The 20,370-nt window shown below is 53.4% G+C and overlaps 5 protein-coding genes across 5 annotated transcripts; 2 read left to right on the top strand and 3 right to left on the bottom strand.

Annotated features, from left to right (window-relative positions):
- Nucleotides 1–296: 296 nt before the first annotated feature.
- V2A60_010177 (PLC-like phosphodiesterase) lies at nucleotides 297–2,673 on the bottom strand (the record flags this gene model as incomplete). Its single annotated transcript, XM_083261438.1, has 4 exons — nucleotides 297–474; nucleotides 537–2,011; nucleotides 2,067–2,582; nucleotides 2,650–2,673. The coding sequence occupies 4 exons, from the start codon at nucleotides 2,671–2,673 to the stop codon at nucleotides 297–299; spliced, it is 2,193 nt and encodes a 730-aa protein (XP_083117564.1).
- A 4,373-nt stretch (nucleotides 2,674–7,046) lies between these two features.
- On the top strand, nucleotides 7,047–9,731 carry V2A60_010178 (uncharacterized protein; the record flags this gene model as incomplete). The annotated part of the gene is made up of 1 exon (XM_083261439.1): nucleotides 7,047–9,731. The coding sequence occupies one exon, from the start codon at nucleotides 7,047–7,049 to the stop codon at nucleotides 9,729–9,731; it is 2,685 nt and encodes an 894-aa protein (XP_083117565.1).
- Nucleotides 9,732–9,886: 155 nt separating this feature from the next.
- Nucleotides 9,887–13,349, bottom strand: V2A60_010179 (glycoside hydrolase superfamily; the record flags this gene model as incomplete). Its single annotated transcript, XM_083261440.1, has 8 exons — nucleotides 9,887–11,268; nucleotides 11,328–11,919; nucleotides 11,978–12,046; nucleotides 12,099–12,233; nucleotides 12,294–12,389; nucleotides 12,449–12,481; nucleotides 12,535–12,781; nucleotides 12,841–13,349. The coding sequence occupies 8 exons, from the start codon at nucleotides 13,347–13,349 to the stop codon at nucleotides 9,887–9,889; spliced, it is 3,063 nt and encodes a 1,020-aa protein (XP_083117566.1).
- Nucleotides 13,350–14,335: 986 nt separating this feature from the next.
- V2A60_010180 (metal-dependent hydrolase family protein) lies at nucleotides 14,336–15,718 on the bottom strand (the record flags this gene model as incomplete). Its single annotated transcript, XM_083261441.1, has 2 exons — nucleotides 14,336–15,425; nucleotides 15,486–15,718. The coding sequence occupies 2 exons, from the start codon at nucleotides 15,716–15,718 to the stop codon at nucleotides 14,336–14,338; spliced, it is 1,323 nt and encodes a 440-aa protein (XP_083117567.1).
- A 2,176-nt stretch (nucleotides 15,719–17,894) lies between these two features.
- Nucleotides 17,895–18,737, top strand: V2A60_010181 (uncharacterized protein; the record flags this gene model as incomplete). Its single annotated transcript, XM_083261442.1, has 1 exon — nucleotides 17,895–18,737. The coding sequence occupies one exon, from the start codon at nucleotides 17,895–17,897 to the stop codon at nucleotides 18,735–18,737; it is 843 nt and encodes a 280-aa protein (XP_083117568.1).
- Between the last annotated feature and the right edge of the window lie 1,633 nt (nucleotides 18,738–20,370).

The following is a 20,370-nucleotide window of genomic DNA, read 5'->3' on the forward strand; positions in this document are numbered from 1 at the left end:
GCTGTTGAACGGGCTAGACAAAACAAAACTCAACATGGTATCTGATTCTAGAGACATCTGTAGCTTAGAGATGGAAAAATAATACAAAACAGACTGATGCTTGTGGGTTCTTTAACCCCATGAGTGCTTCTGTGCGCGCCTGAATACCTCACACGGGAATGCAATAATACTGGTACAGTGTAGTTGTGACAGTTCCGATCCCACTTGTGCTCGCTGCGGCGACCTAATCAAGTGTCCAGCAATGAGACACAGATCTTCAAGAGGCCGTAAAGAGGGCCTACAGGTCTGCCTACGCCTCATCGGAGCTCCTTGGTGACTTTGACAAACAGTCGGCCTCCAGTAACAGGGTGGCCGGTCATGTCCATCAATTGAATAAAGCGATAGCCCGACTGGAGACGATCAAGTCGTATGCATGCCCATGCCCGCGTTGGCCAATTAATCACCCCGGTGACCCCGACCTCGTCAATCTTGATCCTGCATCGTAGCTATTAGTCCGCTGGTCTCTTAAAAACGGGAAATTATACAGGTAGACTTACAGCAGGAAGCTCAATTCCTCCACGACATTCGGAATATCGCGAAACGTCAGCGTTTCGCCCTTTTGGCCCTCACGGCCAAAGGATGGGTGATCTGACTTGTAGACGTGTGTTTTCTTGGCGTGCGTGTCATCCGTGAGCGTGCTGTCCTTTTTAAAGTCAATGAACCTTCCCGTACGAATCTCGGCCTTGGTGAAAGTATGCAGTGCAGATCCATGTCGTTCGGCCTCTTCTCCTTGTCCCTTGACTGGAATGTGCTGTGCCTTGAAGATGGTCAAGGACATGTCCATGGTGTGCACCGTGGCCGCCTCCTTTTGTGTCTGGCTCGATGCATCAGAGCTCCGATAGCCAGGTGGTTTGAGAACCCAACCCATTTCATCGGCAAACATGCCATAGTTGAGCATCATGCCGTCATCCGGATACTGCCAATTCATCGTAACCATTTGTACACCCTTGCGCCAAAAGTAGGCAGGGTTGTAATTTGAACTGTTGACCCGTTTGAACCCAACGGGATAGCTGCGCATAAAGTAGCTTTTGTTATGTAGGAACATGGCACGATGATGCTTTTCATCGAGGTCAAAGATGTCGTCCTCGCTAATGGAGAAGATGTGATTAGGTTGTGTCGCTTGTGTGGTGTCGAGGCCTTCAAACTTGACGCCTCGAGTATATATGGCCAGGTTTTTGAGGTTTTCATGGATCGGCACTTTTGAGTTTGAGTCATGAGGCTGTTCGGATGCTGCTGCTGCGGAAGTCGACATTGACTTGCCCAGCTTAGCTACCTGATGCGACTGCTGCTCATGGCCGAGTTCCGTTTGCGTTGTCGGCGCGGAGATGGATATCAGCGGCTGCGACGAGGATTCATGTGCGCGTTTGGCTTTGATGAGAATTTTGCCGCGCAGCTGCTCGAGCCGCGGCACTTGGGATTGAGGATCACACTCGTCGTGGGGAACTGAAAGGAGCATATCCTGCCATACTTCCTCCATGATATTGACCATAACTTCCTGTTGTTCCAGACCTGCATGTATCTCGAAACTAATGATAATGGGCAGATCACTATCGACGAAAGCAGTGTCTCTGATGGCTTCGGCAACCTCGCGAAATCCACAGTAGTAGGTGAGCATGGGCCCATGGCGAACTACTGGTTCTCCCTTGGCAATGTGGCTGCGGCCTCTGACGGCAGGAGTCTGCGGAAGGTGAAGCCGTTCGTTTCTACCTGCAGTTGAGGGAAATGCGTGCAAACTCGACTTTGGCGAGTCTTCAACAAGAGTGGCACTGTTGCAGCTCACACTTCTCGAATGTGAGGCACTGCCGAGATATTTCCTTGTGGTTTCGCGCGCCTCGTCAAAGGCATGCGTCAACGAGGTGGATGACGATTGGCGATTATGCTGATTGGCGGGAGATTTTGAGCTTGACCTTGGAGTTGCTGGTTCGCCGTCCCAAACGTCAATCTCTATGCAACGGCCTCCCTTTCGTAGAACCTTGGGGTGCCGATGGATTAGCAAAATCGCTGGTTCAGTGTTTGTTTATGCTTACATTTTCGTATGCCTGTGCCGAGCTCTTGGATAGGATTTGATGTCCTTCGAGATAGGTGTTGTGGCTGCTACTGATGAAGTAGTCTGTCAATGGCCGTGTCAAGTCCTTGACAGGTAAAGGCGCAGCAGCATTCCAGGAATACTTGAAGTACCACGTGGCTTGAAAGTCACTAAGTGTATAGTATTTATTCTCCAGGGATACTGTTTTCTCCCCCTGCGTCTCGCGCAAGAAATGCTCAAACTTGCCCTTGGACAAGAGTTTTGCCTCTCCTCGCAGCTCATCGTAAATGTCGCTGAGAACGCTGGTAATATCCGCGGGCAGATGGACGGTGCCGGTGCGACTATCAGCTGGGAACTGACCTTCCAGAGGAGGCGCTTGAGGGGAGGCAAATGCTGTAAATTTGACCATTTTGTGCAAGGCGCCGGTTGCATGGCCGTGAGTGTTGCCGAATATGGACATGGTTCGCATACGGCCGCGCTTGTCGTTTCGGCGCGGCTGACGGGATTTGCGACGTGGCTAGAAGAAACTTGGTCAACGGTCTGAGAAGGGAAGGGTGCTGGGTGATGGTTATGTCTTCTCGTACCCATAGTCCACAAGAGAGCGACATGATGGCGCGTCGCGGCAGCCAGAACGCCCTTTGCAGATGGTTGTCGCGCGGACAGTTGATTCGCGAGCGCGGACGAACAGCCAGAAAGGACGGTGACGGAGGTCAGCAATGGCAGCAGCGCAGCCTTGTCGAGAAGGGATCTGTGAGACACGGCACGCAGCGTGCAGGTAGCCGACGCAGGATACGAGCAGGAGAGGAGAGGAGCGACAGCCTGGTTTTGTGTGCGGAGAAGGAGAGCGAGGAGAAGCCTCACCGGCGATCAAGTCAGGGCATGATTGTGGTCGTGAGGCGAGCGTCCCTAATAATGAATGGATACGAGCCGGCCCGGTTGGCGAGGCTGATGAGGCTGTGGACCAGAAGACGGGACGGCTCTTCCCAGCTAGCTAGGGGAGACGGCGGGCAGCTGGGGCGGTGCTGACCACCAAAAAGTTCAGCTCTGAGTCGCGTGCCAGGATAGCGCCGAATATTGTGGATGGAGCGGCGCTGAGGAGACGAGGCTTGAATTGCCTGGTGGGCGATGCAATTGGTGGTTGTGTACTCCATAGTATGTAGAGAGTGCGACAGTTGGCGCGGGCCGGAGGCTGGTTGGTCAGTGGTGCAGTCGAGGCCAAAAGGGCAAGAGAGAGGGCAAAAGGAGGCTGTAAAAGATGTCAGTGACGGTGATGCAGGCCGGCACTTGGGATGGATGAATGGATGGATGGCGGGTGATTCGCTGCCACACTATCTGTGACTATAAGTACCTAAGTACCAGTACTATTTACATAGGTCCGCTCACCTGTCGTACGTGTTAAGTAGGCCGGTAAGTACCTGCATTGGTGCATAGGTAAGTACGTTGCGGAGAGGATACATTATTTCCCATGCAAATACGGAGTACAGTACCTTCCAAGGTGCCTTTTTATCAGAATTTCTTGACCAACGGAGAACCAGCACTGCCTACCGCCCTGCCTACCGACCGACCGACCTGTTGTGCCTGGTCTGCCTTATCATTACTCAAGAGGGTACTTATCTGGAGATTTGACATGATGGTTTGCAAAATGGCACCAAAACCAGCATAACCTACTTGTACTACTGGTAATATACTTAGTGCACATGGGAATATCAGTGAGGTAGTTACGGATACCAGCTTACCTACCTGGTGCTCACAAGGGACAAGTACTTACTGCCAGGTACTACCTACTTAATATACTTAGTGGGCTTGACCCTCCCTCTTCAGGAGGAGAGTGTTGCTGAAAAGTAAGTAGCGTTTGCAGGCTCGCCAATCTTTGATCTGTGTGCTTCTTCTTTTTTTCTTTTTTTTGTCCGCAATCGTACAGGTGGCACTTATCGATAGCCTATACAGATGACATGGTCGAGGCTATCGATTTCCTATCAGTATACGGATAGGCTGTACGGAGTACTCCGTAACTATATTGTTACTTAGTAGATATGTCAAAGGGGAATCAAACAAGCCTCTGCCAAGGCACCTGTCAAACGCCTCCTCAGGCACGTCCTACCGCGTCAGTACCTGGCAGTACATATTACTAGTTATAAAGCGGGCTACCTGGCTATGTAGCTAGAGGTACCCACTGCCTAAACCCCTGCCGAACCCCCCTGTAACTTCGCCCTGTTTCGCCTGCATGTCCCTGGCTCGACGCGTGGCAGTGCGCTCACTCACCCTTTGCAATTTGGCCAGAAAAATGCCAGATGGCATCCTTGCAGGAGCTTGATTGAGACCATGTTGTCTGTCTCGTGCATATTACATCGTAATCTTTTGCCTTCTTCTCGTAACGGCTCTTTCTCTTCCTTTTTTTTTTCCCTCCCTCCCCCTTCTCTTTTCCTACCCCGACGCGCGGAGCTGTCCCTCGGCTGTCTGTCACGGCGCCAGACAAGCTGAAACGACTGTCCACGACTCTTGACTCCCTACTTACCTCGGCAGCTTCTAACTTATTGTAGATCCCGTCGCCAAACTTGACAGCGCATTTTTGGAGGTCTATTCTGTATTGTGCATATACTTCTCCATCATCACCAAAGACATGATCCAGAATCAAAGGCCGTCCTCCCGGCAATGTACAGTAAAAAAACCAGCAAAGCTATCAGTAGGCAGTGCGGTATCGCTCTGTTATTCGACAGCTACCCTAGAGTTGCTTTTCAGAAATGCACACAACCATCCACGATATACAATAGCCACTGGCCACTGGCCATGTAGTCCACTTCATCGTGGAGAGAGAGAACCGATAAACCCGTAATGTATTCAGTTTATTCATTTTATTCATTTTATTCATTTTATTCATTTTATTCATTTTATTCATTTTATTCATTTTATTCATTTTATTCATTTTATTCATTTTATTCATTTTATTCATTTTATTCATTTTATTCATTTTATTCATTTTATTCATTTTATTCATTTTATTCATTTTATTCATTTTATTCATTTTATTCATTTTATTCATTTTATTCATTTTATTCATTTTATTCATTTTATTCAGCGGGCGGCCTCTTCGCCATGGCCCTCTCGCCGTGGATGGACGGATGGACTTGGAATTCCGGTACAGTCTGCCAAAGTCACGATAAACTCTTCCGCCTACTTACTTATACTTCCGCATTCGGAAAATAAGACCATGTTACCCCGCGCGTGAACAATACCTAACAGCAACCGGAATCATTGTTGGCCAAGATGGAAAGATTCTCTCGACAAACAAGCCGCCACCACCCACGAGTGTCAACGGTGACGTGCTCTTATGCACGGGAGAGAGGGCCAACCCGTCAGATTCCGCGGCATTGATGAAAGGCGGCAGCTGACCAATACCCGCCTAGTCAAAGACAATAGCACGAGGAAATATATATCTCATGTGCATTTGTTTGCTCTGCGACTGTATATATATGCTCTATTATAGCGCCTAACTGACGGGGATCACCAGTCGTTCCAGCTGGACACGCCTTAAATAGCGTGGCCCATCGTGGGGGCGCGTGGATCGACCTTGGCCCGAAAGCCAACCCTAGCTACCAATCGAAAAGGGCATTGTCCACGATAACAATCATGATGATGCCCGTTTATTGTCCCGTTAGTCATAGATATCTTGACAACGTATTATTTGCCGTATTTCGTTGTATCTGCCGAACATGAGCAGATATTTAATCCCGCAGAGAAAGTGGTTGGTTCGGCTCGAGTGCATGACAAGGACTGAGAACTGCGCTCAAAAAGAATGCACAACCGACAAAAGGGATGATCCCGATCATTCGATGGGCCTGTGAAAAAAACAAAAAAATGGCTCGATCAAGAAGCAACCTCGAAGCGACCTTTGTTCCTTGACTTCGGATAATGTTGTGGTCCGCCTTTGCCCGAGTCGTGGTCCGTTGTGCCTGTGGCATTTGGTAACTAGAGGTTAGCATGGATGCTGATACATTTGAAAATCAACACAATCTTGAGCCCAGCCACGCCTTCTCCAAACGGCGGACCTTTTCTTCTCTTTCTTAGGTTCGATTCTATGCCGTCTCAATTTGTAAAAATATGCCATCCGTGACTGGTCGAAAAGGTGCCAGCATTATACAAGCTCCGCATACTCAATATCACATATCACCATCTATCGGGTCCTCGAGACAAGTCGAGAACAGAATGTCGCTCGAGATGGACCGGCACACCACAGAATACCTAGTCAGCTGATCATCGCTACTCGTCAGTCGCATGACAAACTCCCACTCGACGGGACCGAGTTGAGCGCAATGCCGCGGCGGCTGTGGGCTTTGCAAACCGTCTGGTAATAATTGGCTCATGGACGGGACCAAAGATTGATACGGAAGAAGCAGACAAGCGAAAGTATAATTCCCAAGCTGCAGATTCCTATAGGCCGGCTTGCGCCGAGGCACGCGATGAAACGTTGGCTAGCCTGGATGCAGAGAAGTCTGGCTTGGACGAGAGCGGCGCGTCGCATTTCCTCACGAACCTGCACGCTTGGCTCTGGCGAGCTTGAACGGAATCCAAACCGGATGCCCAGAATAGCCACAGCTATTGCTCGGACGATTCTGCTCCGTGCCGCTCTCGCATGGGTGAATTCTGCAACACTGGGTCCAACACGGGGGGCCGAGCATTAGAACCTTGAAAACGGGCATCGCCATCGCGTGCATGGATGCCCCCTCAAATTGCCGTTTCGCGGTTTAGCCTGTTTCATGAGTTCTACCAGTTCATCACGTCTCTTCTTTTTTTATTTTTCGCTCGTTTGTCTAAATGCTTCTAGGCTGCCACTTTTTTCTTCTTCTCTGTCTTTCTGAATGTCTTCTTCTGCCCTTCTCCCCCTTCGTCGGCTGGCCGTTTGGCAGGGTTCTCATCACCTGTTTGTTGAAGCTGCTGCGTCGGCCACCATCGTCGCTGGTCCTCCCAGCAAACCACACACACAATGGGAAATGCGCCCTCGTCCGAGGAGGTAAGGATCCCGCGCCGGCGGCGGCTCTCAAAGCCTCATGCCATGGGCGGCCGAGTGCATATCGCGGGCGAATACGACTACGATGGCGCGCCGACCACGCCACTCAGCGGTGCTTACCACAGGCTCGGTGATGCTATCCCGACAGTACCAAGTTTCGCATTGGTGCAGCATCAGAGCATCTCGGGCATCCAGAGGGCGAAGAACATCCCTGCTCTCAGTCATCGCCTCTCAGCCGCAACGACTAGCTACAAAAGTCGACCCAGCCGCCACAGCACGGACGCATTCCACCCACTTCGGAGCGCTCCCGTGTCAGGGAGCGCTCGGGCGACCAGCATAAAGGAAGATGACGCGCTGGGAAATGACGCCGACAGCAAGAGGATCGACGAGCTCTATTTCTCGTCTCCTCCAGACTTGAGCAGCTCCTCGTCGACCGAGTCTTGGCGCACCTTATCTACCGACTCGAATACAAGCCGAGAGCTGCCGCTTTACATCCCGTACCGGCGCCGTTCACAACGAATACCGGGCCTAGCCACCCGCCCGTCAGATGAAGAGATCCATCGCCCCAACTTGCCAGCTTCGCCACTATGCCGCCCCCCTTCTCCTTCATTACAGGATGAAGGCGACCCAGTTTCCCCCATACACGCCCCTGCCCGCGACCAAGAAACCAATCACCTCGGTAACTCTTCCGAGGTGGCTTACAAGCAGCTAGGAAGCATAAAATTTGGTTCCCTCCGGATTACGAATGGCTCACCCCTCTCAATGCGGAGGGTTGAAGTCAGCGTGGATGATTCGTCGGATCGCCACGGCAACATGCAGGACAGCCGGACTTCATCAGGGGTTGAGACCAACTCACATCTTGTTTTAACACCAGCCTCTCGCCTCATAGAGAGAGCAGACCACTCGACTTCAATCGGGCTCCTAGATTCTACCAATTTGTATTCATCACTGGAAGAACCTCTCATCAACATGCACGTCAGTGAAACTGTTCGGGGGCGGCAGGGCCGGATCTCGAGCGAGACTCAACGTGCATCAATTGAAACATTGCGCCGCAGAATATCATCATATATTGAAGTCATTGACGATGAACAGCTCAAGCTGATCCAACGACCACGAAGTACACTAGTCACGGCAGACGACAGCTCCAGTGTATACTCGGATAATGTCATTCCTCTCATCATCTCAAACGACATACTTCCTCCGCATGAGCAAACGCACAGCGACAACAGCAATGGGCCGCATTTATCATTTCAGACTTTTCGAAACCTCATCCGGCAAAAGAAGGTCAAAAGCTATCTGCAGGCAAATAACAAAGCGGCAGTTAGGGAGGAGCCCTCTCATCAAAGGTCAGCATCTGAACAAGATACTTTTACGAATGCAACCTCGAGGAGCCCAATTAAATCACGCCGCAAGTTGTCAAAAACGAATAATGAGGCCGCACCGCCACCACTACCGTCATTTTCTAACGCAGAGGCCACGGCTTCGTGGCCTCTCCCAATGCAGACATCCAATCAGAGCACCGGCCGGTGGAAAAAAGGCCATGCCTCGAGCAAATCAGATGGTCAAGTTCCCCGCATGCGCTCTCTACGTTATGAAGAAGCCCCAGTGCCTCACCACCAACGACACGGGGAACATGCTCCTCGAGATCGCTCCGAAGCCTATCAGACAACGTCAGAGCACGTGCCCATCCTCCTCGACAGAAAAAGAGCAAATCCGCGTGCGCACGTCAATTTTGAGGGAGATGTAGCAAAGCGAAAGGATAGGCTGGCCAGAGTCGAGCAGATACGACGGTCGCAAACGACCGAGTTCAAGCCTCTCCCGTTGCCCAAGCCCGAATTACCGCAGAGGAGAACGCCAGTCAGGGTGCCCGTACCGACACCCACTGGGTCGCGGATACGGAGCTCCTCCCACGAGAACCCCAGGGAGTCGCGAGACAGGCAAAACACGCACACACCTATGCCGTCGTCGCACGCCCGGTCTCACACGATACCTCTGGTGGCGCAGCGATACGTACCTGAGCGGCGCGACGAAGACTTGGAATACTACGACGGGCTGCCGTTGCCGTACACCGAATTCGACAGCCCGTACGTGTCGCCGCTGAGTGACGGCGGCGAGGAGCTCTGGCCCCTCACATCGGACCAGCCGCTCAGTCAGACCGAGACCGCGGCCCTGCCCAGGCAATTCCGGCCTAGCGAGGTATCACCCATCCGCCACGCAAAGTCCATGCCCAGCATCAACAGCCGCGGCAACGAGCGCGCGCTTCGCACACCGGCACCCATCAGCGCACATAGCCGCCGCGCGCAGGAACTGGCCGAAACATGGGAGCGGCAGCAACAGGAGCAAAAACAACGACGGCGGAAGCAGCAGCAGCAGCAGCAGCAGCAGCAGCAGCAACCTCTCATACCGTCGCTAGAGCAGCTTCGTCTTTTGAGCTTTCAGGAAAATGCACCCTCTTCCCGTCCGACGACGGCGAGCGCCATCGACGAGTATTATAGCTCGCCGGATCTATTTGTGGACCGAGATGAAAGCCTTCCCCCGATTGTATATCGGAATGGAACGCGTAGAGGCTCCGAGGTCTCCGCCAGGCTGTGGCGGCCACCGTATCGTGTTTTACATAGCTACTATTCACCAGCATATAGAAACGCCCCGATATGGGGATAAAAAGAGACGCAAGGGAAGGGTATGCACTGTGTGTGTAGATTAATTAGATATCAGGGAATACCTGCCGAGCAGAGCTTGTATATATGGATTTGGTAAATATAGAACATAAGATTAGAAACTTGGGAAGAAACAAAATCCAAGCACGAAATGTGTAATCAAAAGGCATCGTCACGCTTGCTATACGCTGGACCGTCAACAAGCTTGACTTTATTGCGACTGGTCAGGACTGGGGCACGGGACACCAGCGACAGCCCGGGGATCTTGGCGCCGTCGCCGTCGAGCGCCCAGATCGAGATGCCGAGCCAGTTCTCGCCGTTGTAGTTGAGGATCCCCTCGGGCACCGGGAACTCGGTCTGCGGGCCAATGTTGCTGATGTACTTGCCGTATTGGAAACCGTTGACGTAGAGCAGAGCGCGGTACGCGGGGGCGGCGGCGGTGCTGCTGTTGTCGAAAGCAAAGGCAAGAGGGATGTCGTACCTGTCGGCGGCAAGGTCCAGGTCAAACTTGGCCGTGTAGTAGGTGATGCCTGCCTCGGAGGCGCCCGCGAACGGCGAGGCCTTGGCGAAGAGGTCCAGCGGCGGCGACGGCTGGTGGTAGCCGTTGCGCTCGAAGAAGAGGCCACCCTCGTTGAGCGGGCCGCGGAACTTGTCCTTGTAGTCCTCACCGCCGAGGTTGCCGGCAATCTTCCAGTCGGAGATGGGCGTCGCGGGGCTGCTGCTGCTGCTGCTGCTGCTGTTGGAGGCGGCGGCGGCGGACGACGACTGCAGCTTGTAGTCGAGGATGCCGCGCGGGGCCTTCATGTCGTCGTTGCCGGGCGTCAGGTTTTCGTTGAGCCCGAGGCTGTCCACGACGACGGTCAGCACGTGGCGGCTGCCGGCGCGCAGCCGCGGGACGGCGTGCGTCACGACGACCGTGTCCCAGTCCTTGTTGCCGTCAAAGGAGCCGATAAAGGTGCGGCCGATCCAGGCGGAGGCGGCGTAGGCCGTGCCGCCCGAGGTGGTGAGCACGAGCTGGTCCTCGTCGCCGGACGCGGTGAAGACGCCCCGGAACAGCATCGTGCCGGTGTTGAAGCCGTAGTCGGAGCCGTACAGCGAGACGGGCGTCTTGAGGGGCGTGCCGCGAGGGTTGGTCGTTGTCGTGTGGTCGGCCTTGGTCCAGCGAGAGTCGTCGTAGCCGGGCTGGATCTCGGGGAGGGAGTCGATGGCGTGCCAGTCGAGGGACTGGAGGTCGGGGAGCTTGATGGTGGGCAAGTCAACGTCGGGCGTGGACAGCCAGGTGCCATCGCTGGTTGTCTTGAAAGGTGTGGCATTGCCGTTGATGGAGAGCTTTGATGCGCTCTCGGGTGCGCCGATGATCTCGACAGAGGTTGTTTGGTTGAAATCGGCTTGGATGGAGACCGTCGTGCCGTCTATTGACGCGGAGCGGACTAGGTACCCTCCATTGACAATAATGGTGTCGGGGTTCATGACGGAGCTTCCGTAGGCGGAGCTGTCTCTGGGGAGCACCGGCACCCAGTAATTGTAGGCACTATTGCGATCTGCATGAGATGGTTAGTTGATGGTCGCTTCAAGCAGTCTGCAGAGCTACGGTACTGACCGAGCATGAACACGGTGAGGCCTCCAAGGCGGATTACCTGACGCTCCGAGGTGGGTGTAAACTGGACAATGACGGAGCTGTTTCTCTGCTCATGGGCCACGCTGCTGCCGTGAACATTGTCCACGTCAATGGCGTTTTTCAGCGCAAACTCATGCAGTTCGCCCGGGCCGCCGTACATGATGACGAGGGTCTGGTTGTCAAACTTTTGCCACGTCATGATCTCAGCCGTGGAGTAGAGGAGTGTGTGGTCTCCCATCGAGTAGTCAGTGACATGGAACTTGGAGTCGCGGCCGGACAGGGTCAGCTTGCCGCCAATCTGCGGAATAGCCACCGTTCCCTGTGATGTCGGCAGTTTCAGCGTGTACAATGCCGAGTCTCGGCTCTGGTAGTCTGCGTGGCGAACAACAAAATAGTTTCCAGTCTTGTTGGAAAGCATGGGCGTGATGGCGATGCCCTTGTTGTCGCTGTACACGCCGGGCGTGACATCTCCTGGCACAGCCTCCAGGATGGAGGGAGAGACGCGCATGAACTGCGCTTCCAGTTTCATTTCCGAGTATTTCTCGCGGTCGATATAACGGTCCTCTCTGATGCTCTGTGACGGAATTAAGTCGGCAAAGTTTCTTGAGATGTGATGGAGAGAAGCAACTCACGGCACCATAGTCATAGGAAGTATATCCATTGGGGTGGCCCAAGTTTCCCCAGTTGGTACCGCCAAAGATCTGCTTTTATTAGACATTGATTTCCTGGTGAGGCTTTGGACTGTGCTTTTACCATGTAGATGTTGAAAATATTGACCCCTGCCGCAAGATTGTTCTTGTCAAAGACGCGAGAGAATTCGTGGTTCACGAGCTTGTAGCACTGATCAAAGCCGTAGCCACCGAAAGGATCGTAGGATCCACCTTGAAACTGCATCATAGCCCTGTTAATTACCTCTCATTCTATTGGGGTACCTAGGGGCCAACTGACCTCGACAATGGAGAAGGGTGTACTTGGGCTAAGACGCATGTGCGTTTTGTGCAGGTCGGTGGGCAAGTTACCCGCTGGCCAAACGTCCGGGTTGCCCTGTAGTGTATAAGTTAGTGAATTCACTATCCTCGAATACTTTGGGGATGGCCGCTTACGCAGTCGAATCCGAGGGGGTAAGAGTCGAATCCCTGATCGCGTTTAGCACATGATGTTGACGTGTCGTGTTTTGGGGATTTCATACATAAATGTCAACTTCGCCCTCACCGGTGCCAGGCGCACCAGTTCCTCCAGGATAAGAATCATTGTCGATGAGCGGCACCACAATGCCAGCTTTGCGAGCCTGGTCAATGACGTACTGCATATACTTCTTGTTCGGAAACGGAGACACGGATGCGCCGCTATACTCATTCTCTGGCTGGAATAGAATGACGGGACCACCGTTTGTGATTTGGGCCTTTGCAATGATGGCGCCAATATTGGCCATGTAGCTGTAGCAGCGTGAGCCAGCCAGCTTCCATGCATTTTTGCGCTTCGAGCAGAAACTCACTTGTCAGTTGCCTTGAGGTAGTCCGGAGCATCGGTGCGCAGTATGCCCTTGATGCGCTGTAGCCAGCCAGGGTAGCCCCCTCCAGAGACCTCGGCGTTGATGTACGGGCCGGGCCGGGCCAGAAGATAGACACCTGCCTGGGTGGCCGCCTCGAAGAAGGGCTCGAGCGAAAAGATGCCGTCGGCGCGGAACTCGCCCGGCTTGCCCTCGAGCAGGGCCCAGTCCACATAGAAGGAGACCATGTTGAAGCCCATGGCCTTGATCTTCTGGAAGACGTCTAGATAAAGTGACGGGACGGGGAGCCTGAATGGGTGGAACTCCCCGGAGAACATCAAGGCGCGTTCCCCCCGGATGAAGAGCGACTTGTCATCCCAAGTGATGAGATCCTGGAGCAAGTCTCTTTTGTCGGGCTCATGTATGATGTTGTACGCTTGGTTGTGCCTGCCAAGCACCAGCCCTTGAGCTATCGGCGCGGCTAGAGCCGCCAGAAGAGCAAGAGGCAGCTTCATGGTCTGTCGTTGAAGGCGTGTCTGTACAGATTCACGCGCAGCACATCCCTCGCGGTGTGACAGCCCGGAGGGAAAGGGGCTGGCAGGGCGCCTCTTTTTAACTTACAATCACGTCCCATTCTACGTTGCTAGTTTATGACAGTACCGCTGCATATATTCAATATTGTTGAAATAGGCAAGAAACCCGTCTCGGCAATCACGGCGCGTTAACCACCCCCTCCAATTTGATGCTGCACTCTTTGGGAAGGTCCATGGGTAGACACCAGGAGACCGAGCATGGCCTCTGCCTCCCTTTTCTCCAGGGCAAAGACGGAATCGCGCCCCCCCATGACGCTGAGCACGAGGAACGCGCGAACCGTCATTAGCCTTAACGCGCTGTCCGAAGAATGCTAAGGGGGCAGCCGTTTTGAGTCACGATGGGCAAACTTGGTTCCTGCAAAAGCCGGTCGAGCCAGACAGGAACTGCGATGGGACAGCGTTGCGATGATTAAGTCACAACAGATCCTTCTGCACTTGAGCGACAAGGTAAGCTGGCGCATAGGCGACGGAAATGAGCACGTGGCTAGGGCCTAATTAAGCACCCTCGGTTTTTTCATTAGAAAATGTCATGCCGCCCTTCTATTCTATCGACGGCTCATCGTTAGTTGGCGGATCGCGTCGGGTTGTTTTTAGCGTCGACCTGACCGTAGCGTGGTGAGAATGGATGCAGGTCCGGTGCTCATTTTGACCTGCATCTCCAGCGTTACATTCGGCGCAATACGACCGTACACTGTGCGCTCGAGACTCGACATCCTGACCAGGTAATGGCGTGCGCTCATTACCCAGACAAGCCATGAAGGGGCTGCAGGTCGCGTGGGATTTAGAGTAGTTTATTGAAGGGGCAAAAGGGCGTGTCCAAGGCCGTTCAGCTCCTAGTGTATGTACAGGCTGTAATAACTAGATATGGACATGCTAAGATGTTGGCCGCCTCTTGCTCGTCCAAGTGATTATACGAGCTCCCAGGTTGAGTCGGAGTGAACAGACCCCTCCATGATGCGCTCGATAAACCCAACGGGAATGCAATTCTGCTTCCAGACATGGGCGTCCTTCATGACAAAGTTGACTTTGCGAAAGGCCTTGTCATCGACGCGCGGGTCAGTATCGAGGGCAATAATGTCTGCACGGTTACCCTTTTCGAGCCAGCCAAATCGATATCCGCACGCGTCTTTGCCACATGACTCCCAGCCGCCGAGCATGCACGCTTCCAATACATCTTCCACCGGGATGCCGGCTTCCACGAGCAGCTCCATCTCTCTTGCTCCGTGGCCGTGGTTGAATGCGCCGGTGTCACCGCCAGCTGCGAGACGAACGCCCATAGCGTGGGCTTTTTTTGCTATCGCCTTGACTTGCGAGAGTTTGGGCTTGGCGTCGGACTCGACGACGGCCAGGGTTGGAACGTAGATGCATCCGTTGTCGGCCATGGCTTGGATGGCATCGTCGGTTGCCTCGGTTCCATGCTCGATACTTGTCACGCCGGCTTTAGCGGCCATGGTCACGCCTCTAGCAGTGCCCGCATGGCAGGCGACGGGCAGACCGGCGGATCTTGCCTCGTCCACAATGGCATTCATTTCCTCCTGCGTGAACATGACGGTGGCGGGGTCTCGATTCATCGGCGGGAACAAGATGGCGTCTCCTGAAGAAGGCGCACGCAAGGTATTTCTCCGGTAGTCGGCATAAAACTTGATAATATCGGCACCCTCAGCCACTCGCCTTCGGACGGCACGCCTCACTCCATCGGCACCATCACAAGGATCACAGATCGGCGGCGGCGTCATTTCGTTGGCGTAGTTCTCTGTGCGTATCGAATAGGAACCAGTGGTTGCTAAGCAACTCGTCGCGACAAAGAGGCGCGGTCCAGGCGTGAGGCCGCGGTTTACAGCGTCCCGAAGTCTGGCGTCGTGGGAAGCCAGGCCCTCCGTTCCCAGATCACGATACGTAGTGTATCCTGAGAGAAGTGCAAGGCGCATGTGGTTGACAGCACGGACAGTGCGCTCTACGATGCTTTCATCCCGCATCTGCTCCGTTGACGAGCGCTCACTGCCTCCATGGTTAGTGTTTGTGCCTTGCCGCTGCTTTGTGGTCCTGGCTGTTGCGTACCTATAAGCATGCAGGAACACATGGGTATGCGCATCTACGAAACCGGGCATAGCGACTTTGCGACGCAAATCAATATCACCAGACTTCAACTCGGCTGCGATGCTACGCCTCTGGATGACATCTTCAACAGCGCCGGTGGCAGGGTTGACGACAATGGATATATTGCTTTTAAACTGCTTCGAGGTTGGATCGAAGAGTGTCGAGGTATGAACTGTGAAGGTAGGAGTCTCCATGACGCCGAAATTTGATAGACAACTCTCACACGCTGCGATATTTTTTGAAAGAGAACAAGGCAACGAAGGATCGACTGTTGCAGGTTGTCAAATTGCCAACTTGTCGATGACGTTGCCTCTTATAGTGCGTCTCCCTGCTGGTGTGAGTGAAGGATCCTCTGCTGGCTTCCTGGCTCAAGCTAAGGCCGGATAGGCCAGGCGCTCTCCGCCCATTGCATGCCGCAAACACTGCATGCATTGATACTGAGTGGTTTGGTTCTGACAGCGGGACAATCATGACTGTTTGGTGTTGCACGCGCTTCACTAAATATAAGTAGTGAATGTGTATTGTTGCGATTGGGTTTGAGTGGCTACTGGCAGGTGGTTGGCGCAAGGTTGATGGCGCCAGGGGCCGTCTTTTGCCAAGACGCCGCCAACGCTTGATCTGCGAGTTGACCGGCAGCAACTCTTCATGCGTGATTGATAGTCGGCGATTACTGCGAGCTTATGCAACACATGTACTGTATCAGTACTCGAGTAGAGCAGGAGGAGATTGTATTACTGTGAACTCGGACAAGTGACCATAATGCCTTCTTTCGAACTGTTGCAAGCGTCAATAATGCAGCACTAGATGCAGGGGGTGCTGCCATCGGTCTCGATTCGTATCGGCCGCAGCAGTGAAAAAAAAAAAAGAAAAAAAAATCTCGGCAGGGCTCAGAGGATGTGAGAACTGCTGGCTGCATGGTGGCTGGTTCCGAGGCCGCGGCGTTTCAAGACAAGGCCGCTGAGCACTCCTGAAGCCTGCCCCTGCATTCTGCTTGCTGGTGCGATGCGTACCAGTATCAGTAGTTAGCAGTAATAATTCCAACGACAATCAGGGTGCGTTTCCAAGTATTATTCTGTCCGTGTCCTAATAACGGCGAAGTACGGAGTACGGTAAGCAGTTCTGGAATACAGAGTACTGGTAGGCAAGTAGGGTACTCCGTAGTTTGGTAAGTACCAGTAAGTTATTAGGTTAAGAACTTGCCACAGCGCGGGCGCCGCCCAATCCCTGCAACTCCGCGACATGGGCCATACAGGGGCCGGCCGGGTTGATGTGGTCAACTGATATAAGTACTGGTAGCGAAGGAGAGGTGACACGACGGAGCCAAGGTCACCAGGAACCGGCAAGGAATGCCCCGCCGTTGAACGTGATTCCAGAATGATAGTCACTTTGTTGGTTTCAGCAAGTGGGAGAGTGCCGCCCCCGTTGGCAGAGCTGCCGTGGCCTGCGTCTGCGTCTGTATGTGTTTGTGCCTGCTGAAGCTCTCGTCGCCGGTAGGAATAGTGATATGTGGTAATGACCAAGAGTTTCATGCGACGAGCGACAAGATGCGTGGTTGACTCGTTGGGTGCTGTCCAATATCGCAAAAACATGTCCAAGATCCCAGTTCTTGTTCCTCTGTTCTGGAGCGCCACGTCAGAGGAACCTTGGCGGTTCCGCCCAGCCAGTGTGGTCGAAGGGTGAAACGGCAACAAATAGCAGTGCGGCCTACTCGGTACTTACGTGGTACTTGACCTGTCGACCGGATGGCCAGGGTGACCACTGCGGAGACTGGCTTGCGCCCGGCAACACTCCGAAAACCCCCCTGTGGGATACGCCTCCTCCCTGAGGCACCTTAGTCAGTAGGTACTGCCATGTACCCAAAGTGGCGCCAACCATCTTGAGGAATACGAGCTTTGCATGCTCCTATTGTAAAGGCCCTGGCTCTTGCTTGGCCTCTTCATCTCTAAAAGTACCCTCCGTCTGTCCCTCCATTGTGTCACTTGGTTCTTCTTTCTTTCCAAACCCTTCGTTGGTTGTTTTCTCACACTCTCTTCGTTTTTCTCATTCCTTGCCTTGTACCGTCGTTTAGCAGCCAGCATCAACAGGACTTGTGTGACGTTTCTGCTAATCAATAATCCCCCTCTTTGATTTGCACTCCTGCCACTACTTAACGAGACCTTGTTTTTTTCTCGTTACAACACCAAAACTTGCCGCCAGTGTATTCAGACACCGTTTAAGCGGGCCAACCACCACTCGGCCACCAAAGGCCACAACAACAAAACCGAACCGGCATCTTAGCCGTATTTGACGACTGTTACTCAGCTTCCTTTCGCTTCACAGCATAATCGGCCACTTGATCGTGCAATACTCCCATACTTGCCGCTACACGCCATGTATTCATATCGCTTCCTGCTGTACCTTGTTGCCGCGCTCTGCGTGGCTGACGCGGCCCTGTTGCAACATTCCCACCTGCGACGGCAGGCTGATGTTGGGGCCAGCGCAACCGATAGTGCCAGTAGGGGATCCTCTACTGGAAGCGCGACTGACCAAAATTCGTCGCCGGCGAAATCTTCTCCCTCCCCGGCCGCATCGTCGTCGCCGCCGTCCAGCCCCAGCACTGCCAAGCCGACTTCCACGCCAGCTCCGGTATCGACTCCGGCTCCGACCAAACCCTCGCCGTCCCCTTCCTCAGAGTCTCAGTCGCCAGAATCCGAGTCGCCGAGCAAACCTGTGCAGCAACCCTCGTCGGAGCAACCCTCGTCGGAGCAGTCCTCGTCGAAGCAGCCCTCGTCGCAGCCGCAGCCCACTGAGCAGCCGACGTCGGAAGAAGATCCGGCGTCCAAGTCTACTTTCACGAGCTTAGTCACGTCGTCGAGCACATCGCCCTCGGCCAGCGCCACCGGGTCTGGGTCGACTCCCGGGCTGAGCTCAGACAAGGACGGCGCCACCTCGGGCATGCCTGTCAAGACACGCAATACGGTCATCGGCGTGGTTGTTGGCATCGGCGGCGCCATACTACTGGGTGCGGCGGGCATGGTTGCCTACAGGATCTGGGGTCGCAGAAGCCACTCGGACGAAAGCGACGGGCTGATGAGCTACGACATGAGCACCAACGGCTACGAAAAGCACGAGCAGTCCAACTCGCTCGGCAGCGGCAGCCAGCGAACACCGTTTCAATCGACGTTGGACAACTATCACCAGCCAAGCAATGTCAATGCCTCGTCTAACTTTTAAGCTCAAGGCCCGCGCCTTGTCAGGTGAGGCTGGTAAGATTATGCGCCATATGTACGGACGCGGCAGATTGTGAAAAGGAGCACACGGGGGGCATATAATACAAGCACGAAAAGAAGAAAGCGATTTGTCGATTCGCAGGCTGTGCCCTGGACGCATGAGCCTGGAGAAGAGCGGTTGCTTTATGAAGCGATGCATGCGAAAGAGCACGATGGCGCAACGCGTTGCATGCATCGCGCCTCAGACAGAGGATTTTTTTATAGTTTGTCTTCTTTTTTTTGTGCGCCGCATAGCGAAGTCTTCTGTCAATTATTGTACCTGATTTAGAACACGTTTAATAAGCAACTACCTACCTAGTCTATGGCATGAATATGAAGGGCTGCCGGGTGGTGCTGGTAATTTGGTGCTCCGGAAATTGCAATCATGCTTCCCCGCCATGGAGGAGGCAAGGGTTGGAAAAGTGAAAGATGCTCTTGTAGTACGAAGCGCATAACAGAGCGATGCAAGACGTAGCGCAGGCCGGGAATAATATCATCGGGGTAAGTATTCGTTTCACCCCAGTGGAAAGTGTAAGTGAGTTGGGTAACGTCGAGGTTGGTTGGCGTGGAAAGAAGCAACGCCAGAAAGGTTAAGTAAGTTACTGGGAACCGCTACTTGCTACTACGTACGGATACTTGCTAGGTACTCACTAAGTAGTACCAAATACCTACTCAAAGCTGATAAGCTAAGGAATCGGAGTTTGATGTCCTCTGACTGCACGTTGTTAGGCTCACATATCAGCACTTCCTCTCCTACTTACCCACTCGTGTCCTACTCTGCTTTGCTTCAAACTGTATACTAAGTACTCAGCACTCAGAGACCCTGCCTGCCCACCAGCCAAAGAAAGAAAGCCCTCGCCCTCTCCCCGCTGAAAATGCTGGACCTTGTGCGGGAAGCACCCGGGTGGTCCCCTGGGTCTAACTCTTTCAGGCCAGCTTGTGGTGACTGTTCTGGTGGAGCCAAGCCCAAGAGACTTGGGCAGAAAGTGGGCGTCATCATTTTACTGGGTGCTTTCGGGATAGCGGCCCCAGCTTTTTCATTGCCCTTGTGGACTCCGTACTTCTATATTTTTTTCCTTTGGCTCCCTCGGCCGCCCGTACGTAAGTAGTAAAAAAGTGCCTTTACCAATTGCTCAGATACCTCGGTACTCGATTTTATGTAGCCAACTGTGCATTCTGGTCGATGACAAATATCACCAGTCTTTGCACATGAAGAGAGCTCTAACAATGCATCGGTGCAGGAAAGGTGTGCGCAGAACTGAAAAAAGAAAGAAGGACTTGGATAATTTCTTCTTCGCAACACAGATAGAACTCATGCCCTGTTCCCGCCTCTCACTCCTTGCACTCTCAGTATCCGTACTGAGTAAGTACAGATCACTCCGTACTTACTTACCAGTGACCTCATTGTTGGGATGTGCTGGGCTGGTGCTCAGGTACTCCGAGCTACTTTTTAACTCGAACGCGGCCGCTCGCAATCGTTAGCAGATACATGCTATTGCTGGGGCACAGGTTTGTTTCTGCCGCAAGAGTTGAATAGTGTGAGGTACAGTTCATCACGGGGGTTGATTCAGCACCCCTGTACCTCAAGTATCTGTACT

This window comes from Cordyceps javanica, chromosome 7 (genome assembly GCF_051103115.1).
Source record: "Cordyceps javanica chromosome 7, complete sequence".
Taxonomy (NCBI): Eukaryota; Fungi; Ascomycota; class Sordariomycetes; order Hypocreales; family Cordycipitaceae; genus Cordyceps; species Cordyceps javanica.